Source organism: Bos mutus, chromosome 21, assembly GCF_027580195.1.
Source record: "Bos mutus isolate GX-2022 chromosome 21, NWIPB_WYAK_1.1, whole genome shotgun sequence".
In the NCBI taxonomy this organism is placed as follows: domain Eukaryota; kingdom Metazoa; phylum Chordata; class Mammalia; order Artiodactyla; family Bovidae; genus Bos; species Bos mutus.
In genome coordinates, this window is record NC_091637.1 from 26,795,754 (window position 1) to 26,820,568 (window position 24,815).

A 24,815-nucleotide genomic window follows, 5' to 3' on the forward strand; every position below is an offset into this window, starting at 1 on the left:
TACCCTCCTTCCTCCGAGTACTTGTGAGCAAAGGACAGGATGTCTGAGGCCCGGCCACTGCCATCGCAGACCACCACGGGGACCGGGGGCTCTTCTCGGAGATATTCCAGGACGATGGAAACCACGTTCGGGCCCCCTTCCACCACAAGGCCCACGAGGGGCACGCCCTGCCCCAGCCCTGAAACACATACCACATCCAAGTTCAGACCACTGTCAAGGCCCTATTTGACCCCTTGCTCTGACTCCTGAAACATGGGGAAGAAGGAAACCCTTAGGCCTGGACGTGCGCTTACAGAGGGTTAGTTTTCACTGAGAGAGTTGAAGGCCCTCAGGATGTGATGACTGCTCATGTTCTTTTATTCAAAGCCCACATCATAGCCTTATTGGAAAAAACAGAGCCTTAAAATGACGAACCTGACAACATGTATGTGGTTCAACTGTATGTATCACCCACATAGCTTACAAGATGCTTCAAGGTGAGATGCAAGAAACATGGAAGATTCTTCTTGCTAAAAGAATACTTCCCTACTGCCCTGTCCTGGGTGATGTTCCCACTCTGAATGGGTGTCCCTTCAAGAATGACACTGCAGACGGTGTCTGGACCAGTGCTAGGAGAGCTCTGTTCTATAATACCAGCCTCACGTGAATTAGCCTTATGACCTGGGACTGGTCACCAGGCCACCCTGAACTGCAGTAAGAGGTGAATCACCCCAGGGCCTCCTCTATCTCCTGAAGGAGCAATGGATGTAAAGTATAAGAAACTGTGAGGCTGTCAAATCAAGGTGTTCTGTCAACCTCAAGTGGTGTCATGATGTGCAGTGTTGTTATAATAGGTATAGTAGCTGTTGATTAGCCTCCAGTGCCTGGAATAGGCAGTGAGTTATCTAGGAGGGCAAAGCCATGGACCATCATTAGCTCCCCAGTTAATAACTTGTTCCCATAAAGAATCATATATATGTGTGTGTGTATGTATATATATATATATGTATACACACACACACTTTGTTGTACAGCAGAAATTAACACAACATTGTGAATCAGCTATATTTCAATAAAAATATACTGATTAAAATTGTGTTTTCACAAACATCATATATATGTGGAATCTAGAAAATTGGTACAGATGATCTTATTTGCAAAGCAGAAATAGAGACACAGATTAGAGAAAAACCAAGAGGCGGGGGAGTAGGATGAATTGGCAGATTGGGGTTGACATATATATACAACTAGGTATAAAATAGGTAACTAACAAGAACCTATTGTATAGCACAGGGGACTCTACTACTCAGTGCTCTGTGGTGATCTGAATGGGAAGGAAATCCAAAAAAAGAGGGGATACCTGTATACATATAGCTGATTCACTGTGCTGTACAGAAGAAACTAACACAACCTTGTAAAGCAACTTCACTCTCATAAAAAATTAATTAAAAAAATAATTACTTCCCCCAGAGTCCTCCCTCTGCCTCTATGAGATGACAGGACTCTTCTGAACATGGTAGGACAAGCCGACTCTGGTGGCAGAACCAGAAGGTGGGCTCTGGGAAGCAGGTGGTAACAGGAGGGCCTCAAGAACCCAGGATTCTGGGTGGGAGGGGAGATAGTGGGAGTGAAGGAGCAGCTGCTGCTGCTGCCGCTGCTAAGTCGCTTCAGTCATGTCTGACTCTGTGTGACCCCACAGACGGCAGCCCACTAGGCTCCTCTGTCCCTGGGATTCTCCAGGCAAGAACCCTGGAGTGCATTGCCATTTCCTTCTCCAGTGCATGAAAGTGAAAAGTGAAAGTGAAGTCGCTCAGTCGTATCCGACTCGTAGCAACCCCATGGACTGCAGCCTACCAGGTTCCTCCATCCATGGGATTTTCCAGGCAAGAGTACTGGAGTGGGTTGCCATTGCCTTCTCTGAAGGAGCAGCAGAGACCCATTTTCCTACTTCACAATTTTACCCTCAAACTGGCCAGGACAGACTATGTTCTGAGCATGTTTCCCCAGTGTCTGTTTGTTGTGATGGGAGTTATCTGATCTTGGTGAATAAGTTAGTGAATAGAAGATATGTCCTTGGTCTCACGGTTCTGAAGGACTTTGGATAGGAACTGCCAGCACAGTTGGGAAAAGGTCTAAGAACTTCAAGCAGGGGAATTGAGTGTTTCTGGTTTGCTTCCACAATGCATTTCTATAGTCAGTAACTCTTAAATATTTTGAACTTTTTTTTTTTTTGCCTGCACCTCAAGACATACAGGATCCTAGTTCCCTGACCAGGGCTAGAACCCATGTCTCCTGCAGTGGAAGCACGGAGTCCTAACTGCTGGACTGACATGGAAGTCCCATTGTAAACAGCTTTGCAGTATTCTACCAGAGTAACCTCAGTTATATTCATTTCAGAAGCTATGTGTTGAGGGTCTGGTATGTACCAGGCAGGCTCTCCAGCCAAGAGATGCTGGAGAAATGGACCAACCAAGAGATGCTGGAGAAATGGATCAACCAAGAGATGCTGAAGAAATGGACTAAAACTATGTGGACTTGCCCTTCAGATTTCCAGCCTCTGCAAGGCTTGAAATTCGAGATCTTCAGGACTCCAGGGACCCAATCACCTTCTTTTCTAGAACAGAGGAGAGCTGGTTCTTCATGGTTCAGGCTGGACTACTGAAGTTCCATGCTGTGGGAGGTGACAACTGAGCACCCCTTTGCCGTCCCTGCCCCACTCAGAACCCTGGGCAAAGGATGACAAAGGGAAGCCCACAGGTCACACAGCCAGGGGAGGTTGGGCGGTGTGAACATGCACGTGGCCAGAACAGCAAAAATGTGACAGCCATCAGCCAGGCAGCTGCTCCTTGGAAATCCACAACTTTTCATAGCACGCTGTCTCATTCCAACCACACTGCAGCCCTACAGACCCTTTAATTATGATTTACAATGACCATTTCTAAGGTCTAGACTGTCTTTTGCAATCTTACCAATAATGGTTACAACAAAATACCCTTTAAGATCATTTGATCATTGTTTGACATTAAGAATCACTGGAGTTTGAACAGTCAATTTGCTGTACAGAAGAAATTAACTTAGCATTGTAAATCAAATATACTCCCCCCAAAATTAAAGTAACTACAGTAACTCATTACAAGAAATGAGAACCACTGACAACATAGTGGGGAATGCCATCACTGTGACAACGGCTGCGGGGCTGTTTATCAGGTCCACACTCCTTGTGAACTTGGGGCAAAGCATCCTAGTGCAGTTCAAGGAGTGGGATTTGGTTGGTGGCCAAGGAAAAGGGTCTTGCTATGGTCGAAGAGGAGTCAGGGGAAGACTGTAAATGCCTGCAGACAGTCTCTTCTCCAGCCCGGTTTGCAGGACAGCCCTGAGCCCACAGAACAACTTACTCGTGTTGATCTTCTGCAAAGAAATGTGCTTCTCTAGCTGCCGTCTCAGCATCACCTCGGCCCCGTACTTGCCCAGGGTGCCATTGTCGGCCAGGATGAAGTGCGTGTGAGAGTTGTTGAGCACGGAGAGCTTACTCAGGGGATTGGACATGGTCTGGTACACCCGTGTCACCTGATTAAATGCACAGCACAGGTCAGAGGTGCAGAACTTTGACAGTAAGACTAACAGGAGAAGCAAAAGCACTCAGATGTGGAGCTACGGCTTCATCTAATCGTACACTTCAACCTGCTCTGCCTTCCCTAGCCTCTCTATTGAAAGTTTGTGGTTTTTTTTTTTTGCAATTTTTATATTAAATTAGAAAAAATACTTTAGTCATGACAACCCAGTATCTTAATTCTGCAATTAAAAATTTTTTTTTCATATTTTGGCCGCACCTCATGGGATGTGGGATTAGTTTCCTGACCGGAGATTGAACCCACACCCCCTGCAATGGAAGCATGGAGTGTTAACCACTGAAGCAACAGGGAAGTCCCGACATCCCAACATTTTAGATCATGCCCTTCTTCAGGGGATCTTCCTGACCCAGGGACAGAACCTTCATCTCCTGCACTGGCAGGTGGGTTCTTTACTGCTGAGGCACTGAGGGGATCAGAATCCTGCTTGAAGTCTTGTATCATCATTTTGTAAGATGTTACTGCTGGGGAAAGGGAAAAGGCTACATGAGACCTCTCTTTATTATTTCCTACAACTGCAGGTGAAATCTACGATGACATCAAAATAAAGGCTTCGATTTTTTAAAATTGCACATCTCTGGGAAAATACTTACATCCCTTCCAACCAGGTCTTCTTTGTTCTCCACAATGCCCCAGGGAGCGATTCCTATAGCACAGACCCGGCCTCTGGACTTGGAGGAGTGGTCCTTCAAGGCATCCCCCACATGGCTGATGACACCTGTGAGCAGCCGTAAGTCATATTTGCAGGCCCCATGCTGCTGCTGCTGCTGCTAAGTCGCTTCAGTCGTATCCAACTCTGTGTGGCCCCATAAACGGCAGCCCACCAGGCTCCCCCGTCCCTGGGATTCTCCAGGCAAGAACACTGGAGTGGGTTGCCATTTCCTTCTCCAATGCGTGAAAGTGAAAAGTGAAAGTGAAGTCGCTCAGTCGTGTCTGACTCTTAGCGACCCCATGGACTGCAGCCCACCAGGCTCCGCTGTCCGTGGGATTTTCCAGGCAAGAGTACTGGAGTGGGGTGCCATTGCCCTTTACCTCCCATCAAATCACTTTTCAGGAACTTTAGGGCTCCCTGCTCTGAGATGCTCCACTTCTTGCAGAACAGGGTTGAATCACTGAAAGTCTGAGCGCATAAAAATTAGTCATCCTGCATTAGCTCCTAGGAAAGGGAAAATAAAAACCAAAGCAACAGTACAGGAACTTTCTTCACAAGTTTCCAAGACCTAAGGATGGATGAAGTAAGGGTCTCCCTTTGTCTGCATTCAGCTAAAGCTGAGTCAGATGGCCAGGTGTGTTTCTCAACCTCTCTGGGCCTCAGTGATGGGAAAAGGATTGTCAGAAGCCTCAGTGAAAATGAGGTATTGTCCAGTGCTCATGTCAAAGAATGGCACATAGTAGGTGCCAGAGATGTTGACCATTATCATGATCATACCAAAATAAATACCAAGATACCACATAAAAGTTTCATTTCTGCCGTAAATATTATTGTTACCAACCCGGGTTCTTGGCCTTCCCCCATCAATAGAGATTGACTAGAGGCCAGACAATGGCAGCCCACTCCAGTACTCTTGCCTGGAAAATCCTATGGACAGAGGAGCCTGGTAGGCTGCAGTCCATGGGGTCGCTAAGAGTGGGACACGACTGAGCGACTTCACTTTCACATTTCACTCTCATGCATTGGAGAAGGAAATGGCAACCCACTCCAGTGTTCTTGCCTGGAGAATCCCAGGGACAGGGGAGCCTGGTGGGCTGCCGTCTATGGGTCACACAGAGTCGGACACGACTGAAGTGACTCAGCAGCAGCAGCAGCAGCAGAAGCCAGACAAGATTCTGGCAAGACTTTATTGGGGTCCCTGCTGCAGCAGGGGGGATAGTGAGAACAAACAACAGGTGCCCTTGCTTGCTTCCCAAGGTGGGGTGAGCTGGTTCCTTACATGGAGTGAGGATCAGGAGTGTGTCCAGGGGTGAGGCTGGAGGGGTGACTTAGGTGTTTTGCCCACCTATTAGGTGGTGCTGTGTGCAGGGGGCATGCACAATACTCTATTTTCGCTCCTGATCCACTGCTCTTGCTCCATGCTCTTCCGAAGTGGCAGCTGTTTTTGTTTTTATTTTCGGTCTCTTTGTATCTTTTGGATCCAGAATTCATCCCAACTGTGCATACACATAGATATTTTTTAGTCCCATAAAAGTAACTTTATGAGACTCTCTCTTTAGTTCCTTTGATTTTGTATCTAAAGGAGAGGTGAGTCCAGGTGCCAGCACTGCAGCGAAGGGTCTCAGGACCCAGCCTGTCTCAATCTCAGGATGCAGCATGTTTTGTTTCTTGATCTTAATTACCCCAAAGCTTCTAGGGAACCACAGTGATCTCGGGGTCTGCACATTCACAGCCAGGGAGAGGGTCGACACTTACCCGTGCTGACGCCTCCGGTGAAGATCCAGGCCCCAGTGGTCATGGCAGCCTTGATCAGGCCTTTCCCGAAGACCTGCTTCAGCTTGGGCTGCATCTCAAAGTTCTGAAGGCCCCCATGCACGGATATTAAGAGCTTGGGGAGCTCCAGCTGCCAGTCTCTCACCATGAGATGAAGCAGCGAGTCTGGCTTGGTGTCGTAGGAGACCCGGATATACTGCAAAAGAGGGTGTGGCCCTCAGCACCCTTTCTTGGGTCTGACTCTCATGTCACTGTCACTCCGGTTCAAGTGACAGCCTCCTGCCTTTCTCTCTGGCAGGGATCTGGGGCCCTCTATGCAAGTCCGTGGCCACACGATGGGAAGGAACACTGGAGGGTTGCCAGATTCAGCAAGTAGAAATATAGAATGCACAGCTAAACTTGAATTTTACATGAACAATGGAACATGTTTTAGTATATGTGTGCTTCCTGCAAAATTTGGGGCATCCTTAAAAATTACATGTTATCTATCTGAAATTCAAATGTAATTGGGAATCTTGTATTTTACCTGGCAAACCTTATCTTTTATTTTTTCATTGCATTGTGCTGTGTGAGTGTTAGTAGCATCAGACTCTTTGTGACCCCCTAGACTGTAGCCCACCAGGCTCCTTTGTCCATGGCATTCTCCAGGCAAGAATACTGCAGTGGATTGCATTTTTCATTGCCTTAGGATGATTTATTTTGTCAAAGTTCCCAGCCAATTTTCCTAGTATCAGAACTTCAGTAATGACAATAATTAATACTGAGAGTAAAAGGAATCCTGAAATTGTCCAATACTGAAAGATATTACTATTAGCAAAGATTTATTTTAATTATTTAACTAGTTTGTTAAAAATTATGTGCATTGCAAATAGGTTCATCTGTACCATTTTTCTAGATTCTACATATATGCATTAATATATGACATTTGTTTTTCTGTTTCTGACTTATAGCAGAAAATAACACAATATTGTAAAGCAACTATACTCCAATAAAAAATATTTTTAAAGTACATAACCCCCAAAAAATTAAGTACTGTCACACACATGCACAAATATCTGCAAATTAACAAATTTGTCAGAAATTTGTAGAAAATTTGTAGAAACAAATTTGTAGAAAATTAAACCAAAGTTCAAAGGAAACACATTCTAAAATTTCAAAGCAAAGACCATGTATAGTTCTAAACAACAATTGAAATACTTCTTCACTGTATCTAGCATTCATAGGAGCAAGAAATTACTCCAGATTGATTTTTTTTCTGGATACTTTTTGTTCATTGGAAACTTCTAGGAAATATGCCTGCTAGGTTTACAAAAATTTTAGAGCAACTTAGGAATTTATCTACTTTATGTAAAGCTTTTTAACAATTGGTCATCATTGGGCTATATTCCATGTGCTCGTGATCAGTTGCTAAATTGCATTGTTCAAGCCAGGGATTCTTCCAAACCCATGGAAGAAAGTGAAATCCAGTCTAATCCAGTGATAGTCAACTCAATCCTCCTCCCCTTCCCCCCCACCCAAATCCCAAATCTCAGTCTTCCTGGACCATCTCTCTTTTACTATTGAATCAAAAACATTTATAACAGGTCAAAGCTGACTGCAGTAAAGTTCTGCGCATGCTTATGTGCTCAGTCACTCAGTCGTGTCCGACTCTTTGCGACCCCATGGACTGTAGCCCACCAGGCTCCTCTGTCCATGGGATTTCCTAGGCAAGAATATTGGAGTGTGTTGTCATTTCCTTCTCCAGGAGGTCTTCCCAACCCAGGAATCTAACTTGAGTCTCCTGCATTGCAGGCAGATCCTTTACCACTGAGTCACCAGGGAAGCCTATAGAATCCAAGGTGTGGGGGAGGGATAAATGGGGAAATTCCAGTTGACATTTACACACAGTACTATACATATAATAGAGAACTAATAAGGACCTCCTGTATAGCACAGGGAACTTGCTCATGGTCTGTATGGGAAAAGACTGTAAAAGATTGGATATACGTATATGTATAGCTGATTCACTTTGCTGTACACCAGAAACTAACACAACATTGAAAATCAACTGTAGTCCGATAAAATTTTTTTTAAAAAAGGTCCCAAGCTGGCTCAGCTAGATGTGGGACAGGATGTCTTAGAGGGGATGGGTGCTGGAAATGGGGCTTGTAACTGATCTCGGGGCTGGACCTTTCCCTCAAGGTGAAGAAGAGGTTAATGAGTCCATGCACTGGCCCCTGTGAAACGCCTCTTTGTGTCCTGGCCAGTAGGCAGGGCGCCCTTCTGGAGGACCCAATGCTATGGTATTTGCTTGGAACACTTCTGAATTTTATCTGAACAATGATGTTGGGCCAGTGAAATAGAATAAAATAGCAAAAATGGCCTGACAGGGACCGTGGGAGTATTATTTAGAATGGGCTGAAAGGGATCCCAGTGCTGCCGCCTCCCCTCTCTGGCAGGGCTCCTCAGAAAGGCAGAGGGCACTCCCTGTTTACATGCAAATGTGCAAGGCTGCCGTCTTCTTGTCTTTTCGGACCAGCTGAATGCCTGCCAAGGGAGGCTGGGCTTGGACTTCAGAGAGAAATATTTCCAGGCGCTCCTCACCCATGTAAGGGTGGCTCAATGCCTGCAGTTATTTAATAGAAAAGACAAAACAAAGCCCCAAACAACCCTAAAAACCAAATGACATAATTCGTCTCTTATCCCTGGAGATGGAACAGTGTCTTTGTAGAGTCCGGCTGGACTGTGATTCTTGGTATAGATTTAAAGCATATTGTGTTTCCCTGGTGGTTCAGTGATAAAGAACCCGCCTGGCAATGCAGGAGATGCATGTTCGATCCCTGATTCAGAAAGATGCCCTGGAGAAGGAAATGACAACCCACTCCAGTACTCTTGGGACTTCCCTCGTGGCTCAGACAATAAAGAATCTGCCTGCAGTGCAGGAAACCTGGGTTCAGTCCCTGGAGGAGGAAATGACAACCCACTCCAGTATTCTTGCTTGGCAAATACCATGGAAAGAGGAGCCTGGAGGGCTACAGTCCAGGGGATTGCAAAGAGTCAAACACAATTGAGCACAGCACACCATGTGTTCTTTATCATAGTGCCCAGTTTCCAAATTTCATGGCTAAAAAGTGGAGTGTGCAGATATATTTCTTGTCTTTACAATGAAAACTCTAGGAAGATTGCATCACACTCTTGAAAGAAGACCCAGGTATCTTCGGTCTCAGAGTCTGGGAGGCTGGGCCTCTGATGGAGGCTGTGGCTTAATGACACCCCTTCCCAAGGCTTCTCTTACCATGGCTTTGTTGGAGTATCCGCCACCCTGGAATTCAAGAATCCCATAGGAATCTGTGGGGTAGCTCTGGGTGTGTTTGCCAACAGACCATTTTTCAGGATGAACTTCCACCAATTTGTTTTCCTCTCCATTTTTGCTGGCTGTTACACTTGGCAGAGGGGGGATGTGTTGGTTGGTGAGCTGGCCACAGCAACACCTGAAAACAAAGACAAAGCTTGGTCTTTCTAGAACATTCTCCTCCTAATGATGTGTTAACCTGAATAGAAGCAGGCTAACACCTTCCTCATCCAGCTTTAAATGGGGACAGAAATACCCCTTATGGTGTCCTTTTCCAGATAATCATTGCATATCTATTTTAAACATATTGGATGACCACCCTTTCTTACTGAACACATCTTAATTCTTTTTTTTTTAAGGATTGTTGTATTTATTTTACATTTTTTATTTATTTATTTTTGGCCGTATTGGGTCTTTGTTGTTGCATCCGGGCTTTCTCTAGCTGCAGTGAGCGGGAGTACTCTATAGTTAAGTTGAGGACTTCTCATTGCAGTGACTTCTCTTGCTGTGGAGCATGGGCTCTAGAGCACAGGCTCAGTAGTTGTAGCACAGGGATTTAGTTGCCCCACGAATGTGCGATCTTCCCAGACCAGGGATTGAACCTGTGTCCCCTGCAGTTGGCAGGCAGATTCTTAACCACTGGACCACCAGGGAAGTCCTTTAATTCTTTTTGGTGTCTTGACAACACGATTACCGCCACCAATCACTGAGATTCTGTGACAAAGGACACTCACTCTCCACCCCCCCCCATAGAGAGTTGACCCTCAAGGATGTTTCAGTATTGCTAAATTCTTCCATTGCTTTAGTAAAACATTTCTCTACACAAGTTAACATTGAAAGTCTATTTCTTTTGCTGCTCATACTTTCGGTGTCAATTCAAAGAATCATTTGCCAAATCCAAGGTCATAAAGATTAACTTCTACGTTTTTGTCTAAGAACTTTATAGTTTTAGCCCTTACATCTGATATGTGATAGATTTGGAGTTAATTTTTATATGTGGTGTGAGGTAGGGGCTTAAAGCCATTCCTTTGCACCTCGATGTCCAGTTGTTTCAGCATCATTTGATGAAGAGACTAATCTTTCTCCATCAGGTTAGATAACCTTGCCAAAAAATCATAGACAGGTCACAGACAAGTGGGTTTCTTTCTGGACTCTCAGTTCTATTACATTGGTCTTTATGTCTACCCTTATTTTAGTACTACACTACCTTGATTAGTGTAGAACTGTAGGAAGTTTTGAAATCAGGTAGCATGAGCCTGGAGAATCCCAGGGACTGGGGAGCCTGGTGGGCTGCCGTCTATGGGGTCACACAGAGTCGGACACGACTGAAGTGACTTAGCAGCAGCAGCAGCAGCAACATGAGCCCTTCTACTTTGTTCTTTTTTATAAGATTGTTTTGGCTATTCTGGATCCCTTGCAATTCCATGCCAATCAGTTTGTCGATTTCTATAACGAAGTCAGCCAGAACTCTGATAGGGATTACATTGAATCTGTAGGTCATTTTGGCTGTCTGCATCCTGACAGGAGTTTATAGCCCAGGTGACTCTCTGCTTAATGACTCACATGGAGAATAAGTTCTGGGCATCCTTGACTCCTCCTCCCTTTCCCTCAAACACCAGAATAGTTGCTGGCAGCTGGTGGACAAGGGATATTTTGAATAATGTCTTAATTATGGCTTCCAATTTACCTGTTAGGGTCTTTAGTGCTGGGAATGACAAAGATACATTCTCGTTTGCAAAAGGTTTTTTCTATCCAAGCTTTCTGTCCCTAGAAGAGGAAAAAAGTGGACATTAGACTGAGATATTCCCAAACCAACCTCAGAATTCATTATTTTACTTTTATAAAATGAATAGTAACGGTGAGTCTGCCCAAAACATCTGAATAAACACCTCCAAGAACGGTGAATGCAAGCCTTTCAGGATCTTACCTCTGGTTCCTTTTAAGAGAAATGGCTCAGAAATATGCTTTTGTGGTTTCCGTAGGGCTAGGAAACCTGTGCTTTGCATGAAAATCAGAGTCTACAGAAGGGGAATGATGGTGCCCCTAGAGCCAGCCAGTGCCCTGAGCCTGGTGGGACCTGAGTTATTGGAAAAGCTGACAAAATTGTCCAGTCTCTGATCAGGTCTTTGTTTTGTTTTGTTTTTCCTTAAGATGTGTGTTTGTGTGTGGACCATTTTTAAAGTCTTTACTGAATTTGCTACAATATTGTTTCCATTCATGTTTTGGTTTTTTGGCCACAAGGCATGTGCGATCTTAGCCCCTGAACCAGAGATGGAATCCATGTCTGTTGCATTGGGAAGCAAAGTCTTAACCACTGGACCATCAGGGAAGTCATTCTGATCAGGTCTTCGACTTGCTGTCAAGAACCTGGTCTTCTCTAGACTCCCAGGCCCCATTGCACTATAGTCATTTTATAAGTAATATTTCTAACTGGTGCTCAGATTCACCAACTGTTATTTTTATAATTAAAAATATTGAAGATTGTGAAGAACTGGGGCCTCATGTAACATTGATGCTGGGGCTGAAAATTGGTACATTTACCATCAAGGGTAATTTGGCAATCCTTTGTTGCAGTTACAAAGCTTATATGTTTTCACTCGCCATTTTTTAGGATTTTATTCTGCAAATGTGCCTAAACAAGTTGACACAGGCCCAAGGCTATTTACTGCATCACTGTCTGTGATATCAAAAGGCTGGGAGTCACCTACTGCTTATCAGTAGGGGATTATTACCCAAATCATAGAATAGTCATCAATGCAATTCTTTGAGAAAACAAAAAAATTTTTTGAAAGAGAATAGGATGTTCTTGTTCTATCGATAGGGGAAAAATCACTGAGCTATGGTAAGTGAAAAAGCAAGCCACAGGATAATTTCTAGAAAATAGACACCATGTATGGGAATGATACCTCACGAGCAGCTGGCAGTGGCTCCCCCAGAGGGAGACCTAGAGGCCTCAGAGACCTGGGTGGAAAGGAGGCGCCCATAGCCTGGTGCCCTGCTCAGTTTTTTTTAAGATTTTATTTTTTGTTAAGCTTAGTGAAGTAAGCCATAAAGAAAGACAAATATCGTATGATATTGCTTTTATGTGGAATCTAAAAATGTGATGCAAACAAACTTATTTACAAGACAGAAATGGACTTACAGACACAGAAAACAAATTTATGGTTACCAAAGGGGAAAGGTTGGTAGGGAGGGATAAATTAGGAGCTTGGGATTAGCAGATGCATACCACTATATATAAAACAGATAAAAGATAAGGACCTACTGTATAGCACACGGAACTATACTCAATATCTTGTAATAATCTATAAAGGAAAAGAATGTGAAAAAGAATATGTGGAAATTCCCTGGTTGTCCAGTGGTTAGGACTCAGTGCTGTCACCGTGGGACCTGGGTTCAATTCCTGGTCAGGGAACTAAGATCCCACACACTGCACAATGTGCCAAAGATACATAGATATAGATACAGATAACTGAATCATTCTGCTGTACACCTGAAACTAACACAACATTGTAAATCAACTACACTTCTATTTTAAAAATTTAAAAATTAAAACTTTATTTTTTTTAGAGCCGTTTTAGGTTTACAACAAAATCGAAAGGGTGGTACAGAGATTTCCCATAAACTCCCTGCCCCCCATCCTTATCAACGTTCTCCACCAGGGTAGTGTGCTGCTGCTGCTGCTGTTGCTAAGTCGCTTCAGTCATGTCCGACTCTGTGCAACCCCATAGACGGCGGCCCACCAGGTTCCCCCGTCCCTGGGATTCTCCAGGCAAGAACACTGGAGTGGGTTGCCATTTCCTTCTCCAATACATGAAAGTGAAAAGTGAAAGTGAGGTCGCTCTGTCGTGTCCAACTCTAGCGACCCCACGAGACTGCAGTCTACCAGGCTCCGCTGTCCATGGGATTTTCCAGGCAAAAAGTACTGGAGTGGGGTGCCATTGCCTTCTCCCCAGGGTAGTGTATTTTTTACCAAAGTCGAATCTACATTGACAAATCATCACCACCTGAAGTGGATAATATGTGTTATTTCACTCTTGGCATTGTACAGTCTATGGTTTGACAAATTAAAATGACTTCTATCCACCATTATAGTATCATACACAGTATTTTCTGCCCCAAAAATCTTCTGTCCTCTGCCTATTCATCCCTCCCTCTTCCTAATCTCTGGAAACCACTGAATTTTTACTTTCTCCATAGTTGCACCTTTTCTAGGACGTTGTATAGTTGGCATCATCCACTCTAAAGTCCCTTTAGGTTGGCTTCTTCCACTTGCATGCGTGCTAAGTCGCTTCAGTCGTGTCTGACTCTGTGCGATGCTATGGACTATAGCCCTTCAAGCTCCTGTATCCATGGGATTCTCCAGGCAAGAATACTGGAGTAGGTTGCCATGCCTCCTCCAGGGGATCTTCCTGACCCAAGGATCAAACCTGTGTCTCTTATGTCTCCTGCATTGGCAGGCAGGTTCCTTACCAAGCAGTGTCACCTGGAAGCCCCTTCTTTCACTTAGTTGTATTCCTTTAAGCTTCTACCATGCCTTTCTGACAAATAACTCTTTTTTTTAGTGTTGAATAATATTCCATGGTCTGGATGTACCACAGTTTATTTACCCATCTACCCTCTGAAGTTGGTTGCATCTAAACTGTGTCAGTTCCAAATAAAGATGCCATAAACATCTGTGTGCGGTTTTCTGTGCAGGTTTAAGTTTTCCCGTTTAAAACTCTGAATGATGGAATGTATGACCTTGGTGTGTGGCCATCCCTCAAGTGTGCCATAGACCCTCCAGGACCTGTGACTAATAAATCTTATTCCTCCAAGTTCCCTTGGTCTTGGCTGAAGTGTATTTTGCAATCAGAATAAGAACCACAAAGGCTAGGGCAGCCACATTAGTCCCAGAGGGGTGATGTCTGTGGGGCTCCCTGCAGTGAGGCCTGGGTGAATGCCCTGGGCATGTCTAGCCGGGCTTCATTGCCTACAGGCTGAGACCAACATGGTTACACAAAGCACAGAGTTCAGGAGACTGGGGATCACTGGGGATCATCGGCTGACCACACATGTACATATATGTATATTTATTTCCTGGTTCCATCCACCAAAAGGGCCTAAAAACACTCTGACAGAAATGAATATACTTAGTGTGCAAATATTTGTTTCTAAACAACATTCTCCACTAAAAAAAGCCAGGGCTCCTAGGACAAGTGACTGAATCCAGATCTGGGGCAGAGAAAGTACAAGAAGAGCTTGGAACATCTTGTGCCAGAAAGTAAGGAAGTGTTTACTTTCCACTTGGGAACTTGTCAGAAAACACAGAACCCTCTTTGAAAGGGTTCTCACTGGCTTTATCTGGGATGTGAGCATGAAACTAAATGATCACAATAAAGAACTGTAACCCTTTGGCTGAAATAACGATCCATGAACTTACAATGGCATAAATTTATACACAAATAAATGTATAGGGGAGATGGGAAATCTGTTTCTTGCATTTTTTAGTCACCCTCCCAATGCAGGGGGCCCGGGTTCCAGCCCTGGTCAGGGAACTAGATTCCACATGCCACAACTAAGACCTGGCACAGTCAAGTAAATAAATATTTAAAAAAAATAAAGAAAATAAAGAAAACCAACATTGGGCAACTGTCAAGAATCTTTGTTGAAATCTACATGCCATGGGTAAAGGACTGGAAAGTAACAGTACACTTACATAATCTCAAGGCATCTCCCACAGATATTTCTTAATCACAAAGGGGAAATGAATAACCTGACAGGTTGGGGAAATGAATAACCTGACAGGTTGGAGAAATCTGGTGAATACCACCTAAAATAAAGTGAGCTGTTACCAGCAATGAAACGAATATTCACCATGAGCCTCTAGATGAAATGCAGAGAAGAAAAATTGCCTAAAATGCAAAATCTGAATCCATAGGGAGGAAACTTTAGACAACCAAATTGAGGAGCATCCTGGAAAATAACTGAAATCACTGACCTTCAAAACTCCAAAGGTCATGAAAGACAAGTAAAGGCTGGGGAATGGTCACAGGAGCTATAGAGACATGACCTTGGAACACCCTTCAGTCTTTTGCCTCATCTTCGGCCCTGCCCCCTAGTCCCGCCCACCCTTTCTGGCTCCCACCCTCTGATCCCTGTCCAGGCCCCACTCCCTCTGATGGCTCACTGACCCTTCCTCCCAGTGCCTCCACCCCACCTCTGCATAAGAAACCAACAAGTGGGCCCTTCACAGAAAACTGTTAATGACCAGGTATGGGAAATCAGGGGAGCTTCCCAGGTGGCACAGTGATAAAGAATCCACCTGCTAATGCAGAAGACTCAGGTTCGATCCCTGGGTTGGGAAGATCCCCTGGAGGAGGAAATGGCAACCCACTCCAGTGTTCTTGCCTGGGAAATCCCATGGACAGAGGAGACTGGTGGGCTACAGTCCATGGGGTCGCAAAGAGATGGATACAACTTAGCGACAGGGCACACATGCATGCATGCATGTGGGAAATCAGAAAGCCAGGGTCTAGCCCCTTGGAAAACTAGGCTCAGGACCCTGTCATCACAAGGTGGACGAGCCATCTGCCCTGCAGGGTCTCAAATGCTGAGGTGGGTAAGGAACTGGGCCGGCAGTAACATGCCTCAGACATAGTCACATCTATTCTGTCACAGGCAGTATTCAAACGCCCCCACCACCCAGTGCCCCAGGCACCGTTCCTGCAGGTGCAGGGCATCTGTGGGCCTCCAGGGGCATCAGCCTGGCATCTGCTCCCCCAACTCAGGAGGGGGCTTTTCAGGGCTTTTCAGCCCAGCACTGACTCTGCTTGTAGCCATGGGCGAGGGTAGCAACTGGTATCCACACAGCTCCAAGCTCAACCCACTTCCCTCTGCTTCACCAAAAATCCATTCTTTTTCTAAGGAAAAAGCTAGCATGTGATTACCATACTTTCCCTGAGGAAAGAAAGGCTTTGCTTTAGTATTAACTCTGAATTTTTCCTGTTCTTTTTTTAGTTTAGTTAGGAAGAATCCAGTTCCAAAATTCCAGTTGCTGCTTGTTGTTGTTGTTCAGTCACTCAGTTGGGTTCGACTATTTACCACCCCATGGACTACTGCAGCATTCCAGGCTCCCCTGTCCTTCACTGTCTCCTGGAGTTTACTGCAGGCACTCCTGCAGGGGACGGAGCAGGACTGTGGCTCCTGTGATTTTTGTGGGAGATTCATATCCATCAAGTCTGTGGTGCTATGTTACTGCTTAGTCTCCAGAAATGTTCTAGAATCTTCTGAGGATGAACAAGAGGTCCCGGAAGTCACTCACTCTATGCAGGCAGTCATGCTTCACAGGGTCTAGTTTCTGTCAAGAGGCCCGGGAGGGAGGCTCTCTGGCTCCCTGCTCCCCAGCCCCTCTGGCAACCTATTCCTACACACCCTCCCTCTCTCATCTGACCCTTTTCCTCCCACAAGAATCTCAGAAGCCACAGCCCTGCTTGGTCTCCTGTGGGAGTGCCTGGTGGAAGGGTGGTGTTCACTGTCCCCTGGTGACTAAGGGGTGATTCAGAAGCCCAGGTGGAGTGTTGCCAGGGATGCGGGCAGCAGCCCATCCCTGGGCCCCTGAGGGCAGCTGGGCACACAGAGCAGGGAGTCACCCAGGTCAGCTCACGTTGCCCGAGCTCAGTCTCAGAGGCAAATTCAGGTGAGAGGCGATGGGTGGAGGGCCCCTCGGTAAACAGTCCTCCCAGCCCTCCAGAGGATGCCCCAGGCTGAGTCAGGCCAAGGGATTAAGGAAAGGCATGTGGACCGAGATGAAAGGAAGCAGAGCCTCCTGAGGTTCATTCATAAACCCTCCAAGTCCCCCCAGCCCCTAGGCTAGATCCCGCTCACTCATCTGAAGTAGTCTCTTCCATCACAAATAGTTATTTTATTTTATTTTTTTAACAGAAATTGAGAAGCATTTTTTTTTTCAGGGTAGAAGTGGTTATTTGAAATGCCTTGGAGCAGGGTAATAGGAACCCCTGTCCTGGGGAATTGGCTCCCATCTGAAAGAGCGCAGGAAGCTGAGTAGGGGAATGTGGGAGCACTGCCCACCACACTGAGCTGCAACTTTCCTGTCTCTGAAAGGGACACTGCTTTGCATAGTTCTGAGCTTCAACTGGGATGATATTAGTGCAGTATTTGGGAAGTCCTACAGGAGACGCAGGTTCAATCCCTGGTTCAGGAAGATCCCCTGGAGAAGGAAATGGCAACCCATTACAGTATTCTTGCCTGGAGGATTCCATGGACAGAGGAGCCTGGTAGGCTACAGTTCATGGGGTCACGAAATAGTCGCACATGACCAAGCAACTAAAGGGGCACACACACACACATAAATGGAAATCCTGGTCATTCCAATAGCCCCCCCTCCCTTATCTACAGAGGTTACATGCTAGGACCCCAAGTTGATGCCCAAAACCCAGACAGGACCAAATTCGGGATATACTATGCCTTTTCCCATACATACACACCTATGATAAAGTTTAATTTATAAATTAGGCACAGTAAGAGATTAACAATAACTAATAATAGAATAATAACTAATAATAAAATAACACAAATGAACAGCAATTCCTAATAGTAGAAGAAAAAGCCTTGCCTGGTCTGTCCTCTAGTCAATTTCTCTTACTTGAGGAAGAAGGTTCAGTAGCAGGCAGATGGGATATTTGGTGGTGCTGGCGGGGCTGGGAAAGGACCTGATGTTAATGGGGATGGAGGAAGGGGAGGGGCCTAATCGCGAACCTAAGTTCCTGACTGGTGGAGCTGGGTGGCTGGGGGTGCAATTTATGGAGGTGGGGCCACGCAGGCCCAGGTCTGAGGAAGACAATCCAGCCCCCTGCAGTGAACACCTCAGGCTCCAGGCACCCACTGGACCTGCAGGGAGGGAAAGGGGTCATCTGGTTGCATGAATGAGACCCAGGGTATAGTGATATCTAGATAACTCTAGATAATGGGAATCAGAGAGATTGCTGATGGAGAGACTACAGGAAGTAGAGAGGAAGGCGTCTGGCATTGAGTCCCCAGGAGCAGGGGAGAGGGCTGGGGACACAAGGTCTGGGCGGTGGAGGACAGACACAGTGTCTCAGGGGCCTGCTGAGGATCATGTGTCCTTGATGGACTAACCAGGTTTGCGGGAAGGAGGTCAGAGGCGGGCGGGTTGATGGCCCTGCCAGCTCGTCTTTTTGTTTTGTTTTCAAAGAAAGGAAAAAAAAAAAAAGTATCTGCTATTAACAATAAAAAGCCCCAAGTAACGTTTGTACAACCTGGGGAGTAGCCACCAGATCTCACGATCAGGACATTTGCTGGACTTTCATGTGGATTTAGAGCCAAGTCCTGAGGCGCTGTAGACAGCCAGCCTCACCCTGCACCCCCACCCCCATCCAGAATAGGGGTGGCATCAGGACCTTCTGGAATGGGTTCATGTGGATGGGGAGGGGCCTCTGGGGAGGTGTAGGTGGGAGGAGCAGGGCAGGGCACAGCCTGGAGAAGGCAGAGCTGAAGTGGGGGTGCCCAGGGAAGGTGGGGAGGGTGGGGCTGGGGCGACAGGGCAGCCTGGTCTGGGCCTCAGGAAGTGGCTTCAGAACTAAGAGCTGGTTTGCTGCTGGGTGAGTCTCTGTTTACTCAGTGGCCCTGCTTCTTGGGCCAAAATTAACAGCAAAGGCCACAGTGAAATGGTGATTTGTGGACCAATTTAGCCAAAAGAAACCGCTGGTCTCATGTGTCTATTTAGAGCAGACGTCTTGCGCTCTCATCCAGGGCTGCATGGGGCCCACACGTGGACTTGGTTTGACCTTTGTATCAGGAGGAGAATTCGCTGCTGTTATTAACTGCGAGAGAGGTCCCCGTGTGAAAACCTTGACCTCTGGCTGCCCTGCACTGCCCTGGGGATGTGGGACCTCAGGCTGACAGACCTCCCGCACAGCTGCAAGAGGCGTTGAGTCCCCCGACACAGGAGAGATGAAGAAAGTGCTCTTGAAGAGGGGACAGCAGGACAGGGAAGAATGCCAGGACTCCCTTCTCTGCTGTGATGGGCACAGTGATGCCCGCTCAAACCTGGATGCATTTGGGGTGGGGGCCATGCAGAGACCATGGGCTCCCTCACTGTGGTTTCACAGATGAGGAAACAGGCAGTGGAGGAGTTAGGACTTTGGTAGGGGCTCTGGGAGGTGATGATTGGATGACTGACTCAATGACTCAATGGACATGAGTTTGAGCAAACTCAGAGATAGTGGTAGACAGAGAAGCCTGGCATGCTGCAGTTTATGGGGTCACAAAGAGTTTGACACGACTGAGTGACTGAACAACTGGGAAGTTAGGGGGCATTGAGACATAAGACACAATGACATGGTGAAGCCACAAGCTTGGTCAGTCTCATGGCCAGGTGGCCGGCCTGACTCCCCTGCATGGCTCTGTCCCACATCTGTCTTCTCTGGCAGATTCAAAAATTTTTCTCCAAAATGGGCAGATGCTTTTGAGGTCCTCCCTTTAAGGAGGATAGAGAACAGAACTATCTCTATTTTGAATCCAAAAAAAAGTTGTAATAAGATTTTTCTGGCACGATCTAGCTGTGCAAGAACCAACCTTGAGGTGTAAATGTTGAGTTCAACATGGCAGTCATAGAACATCTTAAATCTGGCTGGTCTGAGTTGGGATATGCTGTGAATTTATGTGTAAAACAGCAAGTTATCATTTGCCATGTCTAACAATGGACCTTAGAAAGAAAAGTGGGGACTTCCCTGAAGGTCCAGTGATTAAAACTTCACCTTCCAATGAAGGGATGTGGATCTGATCCCTGTTTGGGGAGCTAAGATCCTATGTGCTTTGCATTACTGTCACCCCACTCCTCCCACCCCAAAAAAGAAAGAAAGAAAGAAAAGAAAAAGTGTTTGGGAGGATTTTTTCCAGGTGGCTCAGTGGTAAAGAATCTGCTTGCCAATGCAGGAGATGCAGGAGAAATGGGTTTGATTCCTGAGAAGATCCCCTAGAGAAGGGAATGGCGACCCACTTCAGTATTCTTGCCTAGAGAATCCCATGGACAGAGGAGCCTTGCAGGCTACAGTCCATGGTGTCTGTGAACACAACTGGACTGTTGTTTCTACACAACAGTCAGACACAACTGAGCTACTAGGTAGAAACGCATTCAAAAACAGACAAAAAGTATCTCACTAATACACTTTTTATGTTGACCACATTTTGAAATGATCATATTGGGGATATATTGAGTTAAATATGTTTTTATATTTCACTAATTTTTTTTAACATGGCTCATTTTTGTTTGGATATAGCTACTCTACAATGTACAATGATGTCTGGGGACAGATCTCTCTGCATATTAATACATCCCTGGTGACTGTCTTTTTAACGGAGGTGTTTAAATGTTGATTGCCATTAATGTCTAGGACAAGGACTGGGTCTCATTAGTCCTCTGGATGAGGGCTTCTATTTTCCCAGATCTAGAACTTTAACACACACACACACACAAACGTGCACACATGCACACAAAATTATAGGACATCTTTAAAACATTTTCAAACAAAGTAAGAGAGAATTTTCTAAGAATACCTAGTGCTCCAGGTCAAGAGGACTGTAAGTTAATAGAAAGTCTGCTTTGTTTTCACTTAGTTCAGAATGAAGACCAACCACTTAAATGCCTGCACATCTTTCTGTGCCTTGTACTTATCAACTTTGCAAAGTAAATAAATGAAGTTTCAAAGGAGCCAAACCCAACACAAGCCCTGACTTCTGCTGAAAAATAACTAATAAAACATAAACCATGACAGCAAATACCCTCGGCACTGGTTGACATTTCCAGTTACATTTTCTGGGGCCTAAAATACATGGCAGGGAATGATCACTTTATGGGACAAATATCACTGCAAATGCCATGAATCAAAACTGCTGCTTGAGGGGCTTCCCTGGGGGTTCAGTGGTAAAGAATCCTCCTGCCAATGAAGGAGACATGGATTCGATCTCTGATTCGGAAAGATCTTACATGCTGTGGAGCAACGAAGCTTGTGCTCTAGAGCCCAGGAGCCACAATTACTGAAGTCTGGGTGCCCTAGAGTCCGTGCTCTGCAATAAGAGAAGCCTGAGCGCCGCAACTAGAGAGTAGCCCCCACTGGCCACAACTAGAGTGATGCCCACACAGCAATGAAGAGCTATCACAGCCATAAATAAACAAATCAAATTATATATATTTATATATATTATATATATATAAATATTTTATATAAAATATATATAAATATATAAATATATTTTATATATTTAAACATATAAAATATATTTAAATATATAAAATTATATATTTAGTTATATTTAAATATATATTATATATTTATATATATTATATATATATATATTCTTTTTTTGCTCAATAGTTTGCTTTTGCAAACTAAAAATTACATTTTTGTAATTTGGTGAACATTCCCAAAGACAACCCTTTCCCAAAATCAGACCTGTATTACTAAGGTCCTCTCCCATAGAGGCCGATCGTCCCTCTTAATTCCTCCATAAATACTTACTTCAGACTCAGCAAATCTGTCTTGTCTTTTTTCTCCTGACCTCTCTCTCTTCTTTTATTCCCATCGCCTACCCCTGGTCAACCGAGAACAAATCCTGTAAATATTTTCAACCTTCCCCACATTCCCACTATTTTTGCTAATATTTGCTAAAGTTTACAAATTTTCTGGTAACAAAAGGAAAATGTATTTGTTATTGAATTTTGTTAAAGTAAAAGAAAAAGAAATGTACAAAGGAATAAATAAACATCACACATACTAACTGCATTTAAAATAATGGCTAGCATTTCAATGTATTCCTTGGCTTTTTCCTATGAATAGATAAGATGTGTGTGTGTGTGTGTGAGCGTGTGCACATGTGTGTAATGAAAACTATGATTATCCTGCTTTGTCGTTATTCATTCTTCTCTGTCGTTTAAAAAGTTAATACATTACAAAGACTTCCCTGGTTGTCCAGTGGTTAAGACTTCACTTTCCAGTGCTAGAGAGGAGAGTTTTATCCCTGGTCAGGGAGCTAAAATCCTTGATGGCTCAAGGCCAAAAACCCAAAACATACAACAGAAGCAGTATTGTAACAAATTAAGTAAAGACTTTAAAAATGGTCCACATCAAAAAAAAAAAAAAAGACTACATTTCACCTTGTAGATAGACCATGATTATGTGTCCAGTCCTCTATTTCCGCGTTTGTTGTTCCCTGTGTCTTACTGTAGTAAACAGCGCTCTATAAATGTTGGCTTACATCTACATTAATCCATCGGGATTATTGCCTTAGGACATATCCTTAGTTGTGCAGTTGTTGGACTTGGGCGTGTGTGCATGCTAAGTTGTGTCCAACTCTTTGTGACCTCATGGACTGTAGCCCGCCAGGCTCCTGTGTCCATGGGATTTCCCAGGCAAGAATACTGGAGTGGGTTGCCATGCCCTCTTCCAGGGGTCATGCCCTTCTCCAGGGATCAAACCCACGTCTCCTGGATCTCCTGCACTGGCAGGTGAACTGCCTTCTAGAAGCCAATTCCCATTTCCCACCCCCCGCCCCCTAGCAGTGAGAAGGAATCTCCATCTTCCTTCACAGCCAATCAATCTTTCCACCGAGGTTTTAACTAACAGCTAAAATGTCAGCTAATAAAGGGTTACAGGGACATCCCAGCCAAGAGGAAGACGCACAGATGGACATTCTGCAGGAAGCAGGAAACCAAGGTAAGATGCTAGGGAGTAAAGGCCAGGAGGCCAAGCCCTGGAGCTGGAGCTTCTCAGCAGAACCCTGGCATCTGCATTTAGACACTGGAGCCTGGTGGTGGCCAGTTCCATAGGCTTGTCCCTTCAGGGAACATGGATTCACTGGCTCTTCCCACATGACCTTGTCCAGCCAGGGTCCACAGGAGAGGAGCTGGAGGCCCCAGGAAGCTGAGTCCTACACCTCCAACACTTCCCCACACCTGAGCTTACCTGCCCCAACGCGGGGCCAAGAGGGTGCAGCTGGCCTCTTTCCGCCTCCTCCTCTGGCCAGGCAGGAGGCTGGCAGAGGAGGGCCAACCCTTTAAGAGGGGGCGTCCACATGAGGAGCACGTGAGCCCCCATACTGAGCTCTCATGATCCCCATGAGGCTTGTGACCTCGCTTCCAGGCCCAAAAAGGAAGCCAAAGCCCAGCCCACCAGGCTGTTCAATGTCGATGCCACGAAAGCAGCCTTGGGGTTTGGGGAGGCGGGAGGAGGGGAGCGAGAACTTTCCCTTTGAAGTGACCCTTCCCCCCAGCTAAAAATGTCAGCACTATTTGAATAATTGAGACAATTGGACATAACTGGCTCTTTCAGCAGACTCTTGGCTTGAAGGCAGTGCCCTAATTACCCTAATCCTTTCACATCATCTGAGGCTGGGCCAGAGGTCGAGGTGGACGTGAGTCCCATGTGACTGTCAGCCTTGTCTTGGTGCCTCTGAGCCCCAGGTCCCCACTCCAACCACAGCCCAAATGACCTATGTCCACAGTCACCTGACATCTACCCTGATGAGAGCTTCTAAGGTTTGCTGTAATGAGTAGTCCAGTGATCAAGGAGATCAAACAGGTCAGTCTTCAAGGAAATAAACCCTGAATATTCATTGGAAGGACTGATGCTGAAGCTCCAATACTTTGGCCACCTGATGGGAAGAACTGACTCATTGGAAAAGACCCTAATGGGGGGAAAGATTGAGGGCAAAAGGAGAAGGGGACAGGAGAGGATGAGATAGTTAAATAACATCACCGATTCAATGGACATGAATTGAGGAAAGAAGAAACCTGAGCCCTGAAATTCTCCCACCCATGGCCTTCCACACAAGGAACACCTCCCCAACAGAGAAGGCTGCAAGTCTCCTCAGCCTGGGTTCCATCTGTCATCACAGAGGAGCCAACAGAGATGCAGGCAGACTGGAACCGAGGGGCATTAGGGGAGTTCCCACTTTACAGATGAGTAGACTGAGGATCATGTGAGTCAAGAGGCTGTTTGCCCAGACTTTGTAAGAGGCGGGCAGGACCCTAACTGGCCCAGGCTGTCAGGTCCACCCTGTAGAGCTCCTGGGACCAGGCCAAGCCTGGGACCAGCCCCACTGCCAGCTGCAGGAGGACATACCCACACCTGGGGGATGCCCAGAGGCTTGGGGAGCCTCTGAAGTTTGGAGATGGATGCAGGATTGTGCAGGGGGCCTGGGGAGAGGAGGTCTATCCTTTGCTTTCAGCAGCTTGTCTCAGGTCTCTCCCCACTAAAGATTGACAGCTTTGTCCCAGCAGAGTGGGTGCCAGGGTTGGGTAAAGTGTGACTCCTGCCAAGCTTTGCCCATGCACACAGCCTGGAGTGAGTCGGCAGTGCCCGCCCTGAAGCAGCTCTGGCCTAGCAGCAGGGTTCTATGCCCTGTAGACCACATCCCTGATGGGCTCACAGCT

The 24,815-nt window shown here is 45.8% G+C and overlaps 1 protein-coding gene across 1 annotated transcript in view; it reads right to left on the bottom strand.

The window, feature by feature from the left end:
• The window catches only part of TRPM1 (transient receptor potential cation channel subfamily M member 1), a 73,477-nt gene extending 49,999 nt beyond the window's left edge, over positions 1 to 23,478 (bottom strand). The window contains 7 exon segments of the mRNA XM_014478406.2: positions 4 to 178; positions 3,375 to 3,546; positions 4,202 to 4,326; positions 6,016 to 6,229; positions 9,308 to 9,503; positions 11,052 to 11,131; positions 23,347 to 23,478. Coding sequence (XP_014333892.2) covers positions 4 to 178; positions 3,375 to 3,546; positions 4,202 to 4,326; positions 6,016 to 6,229; positions 9,308 to 9,503; positions 11,052 to 11,131; positions 23,347 to 23,478 — 1,094 coding nt within the window.
• Between the last annotated feature and the right edge of the window lie 1,337 nt (positions 23,479 to 24,815).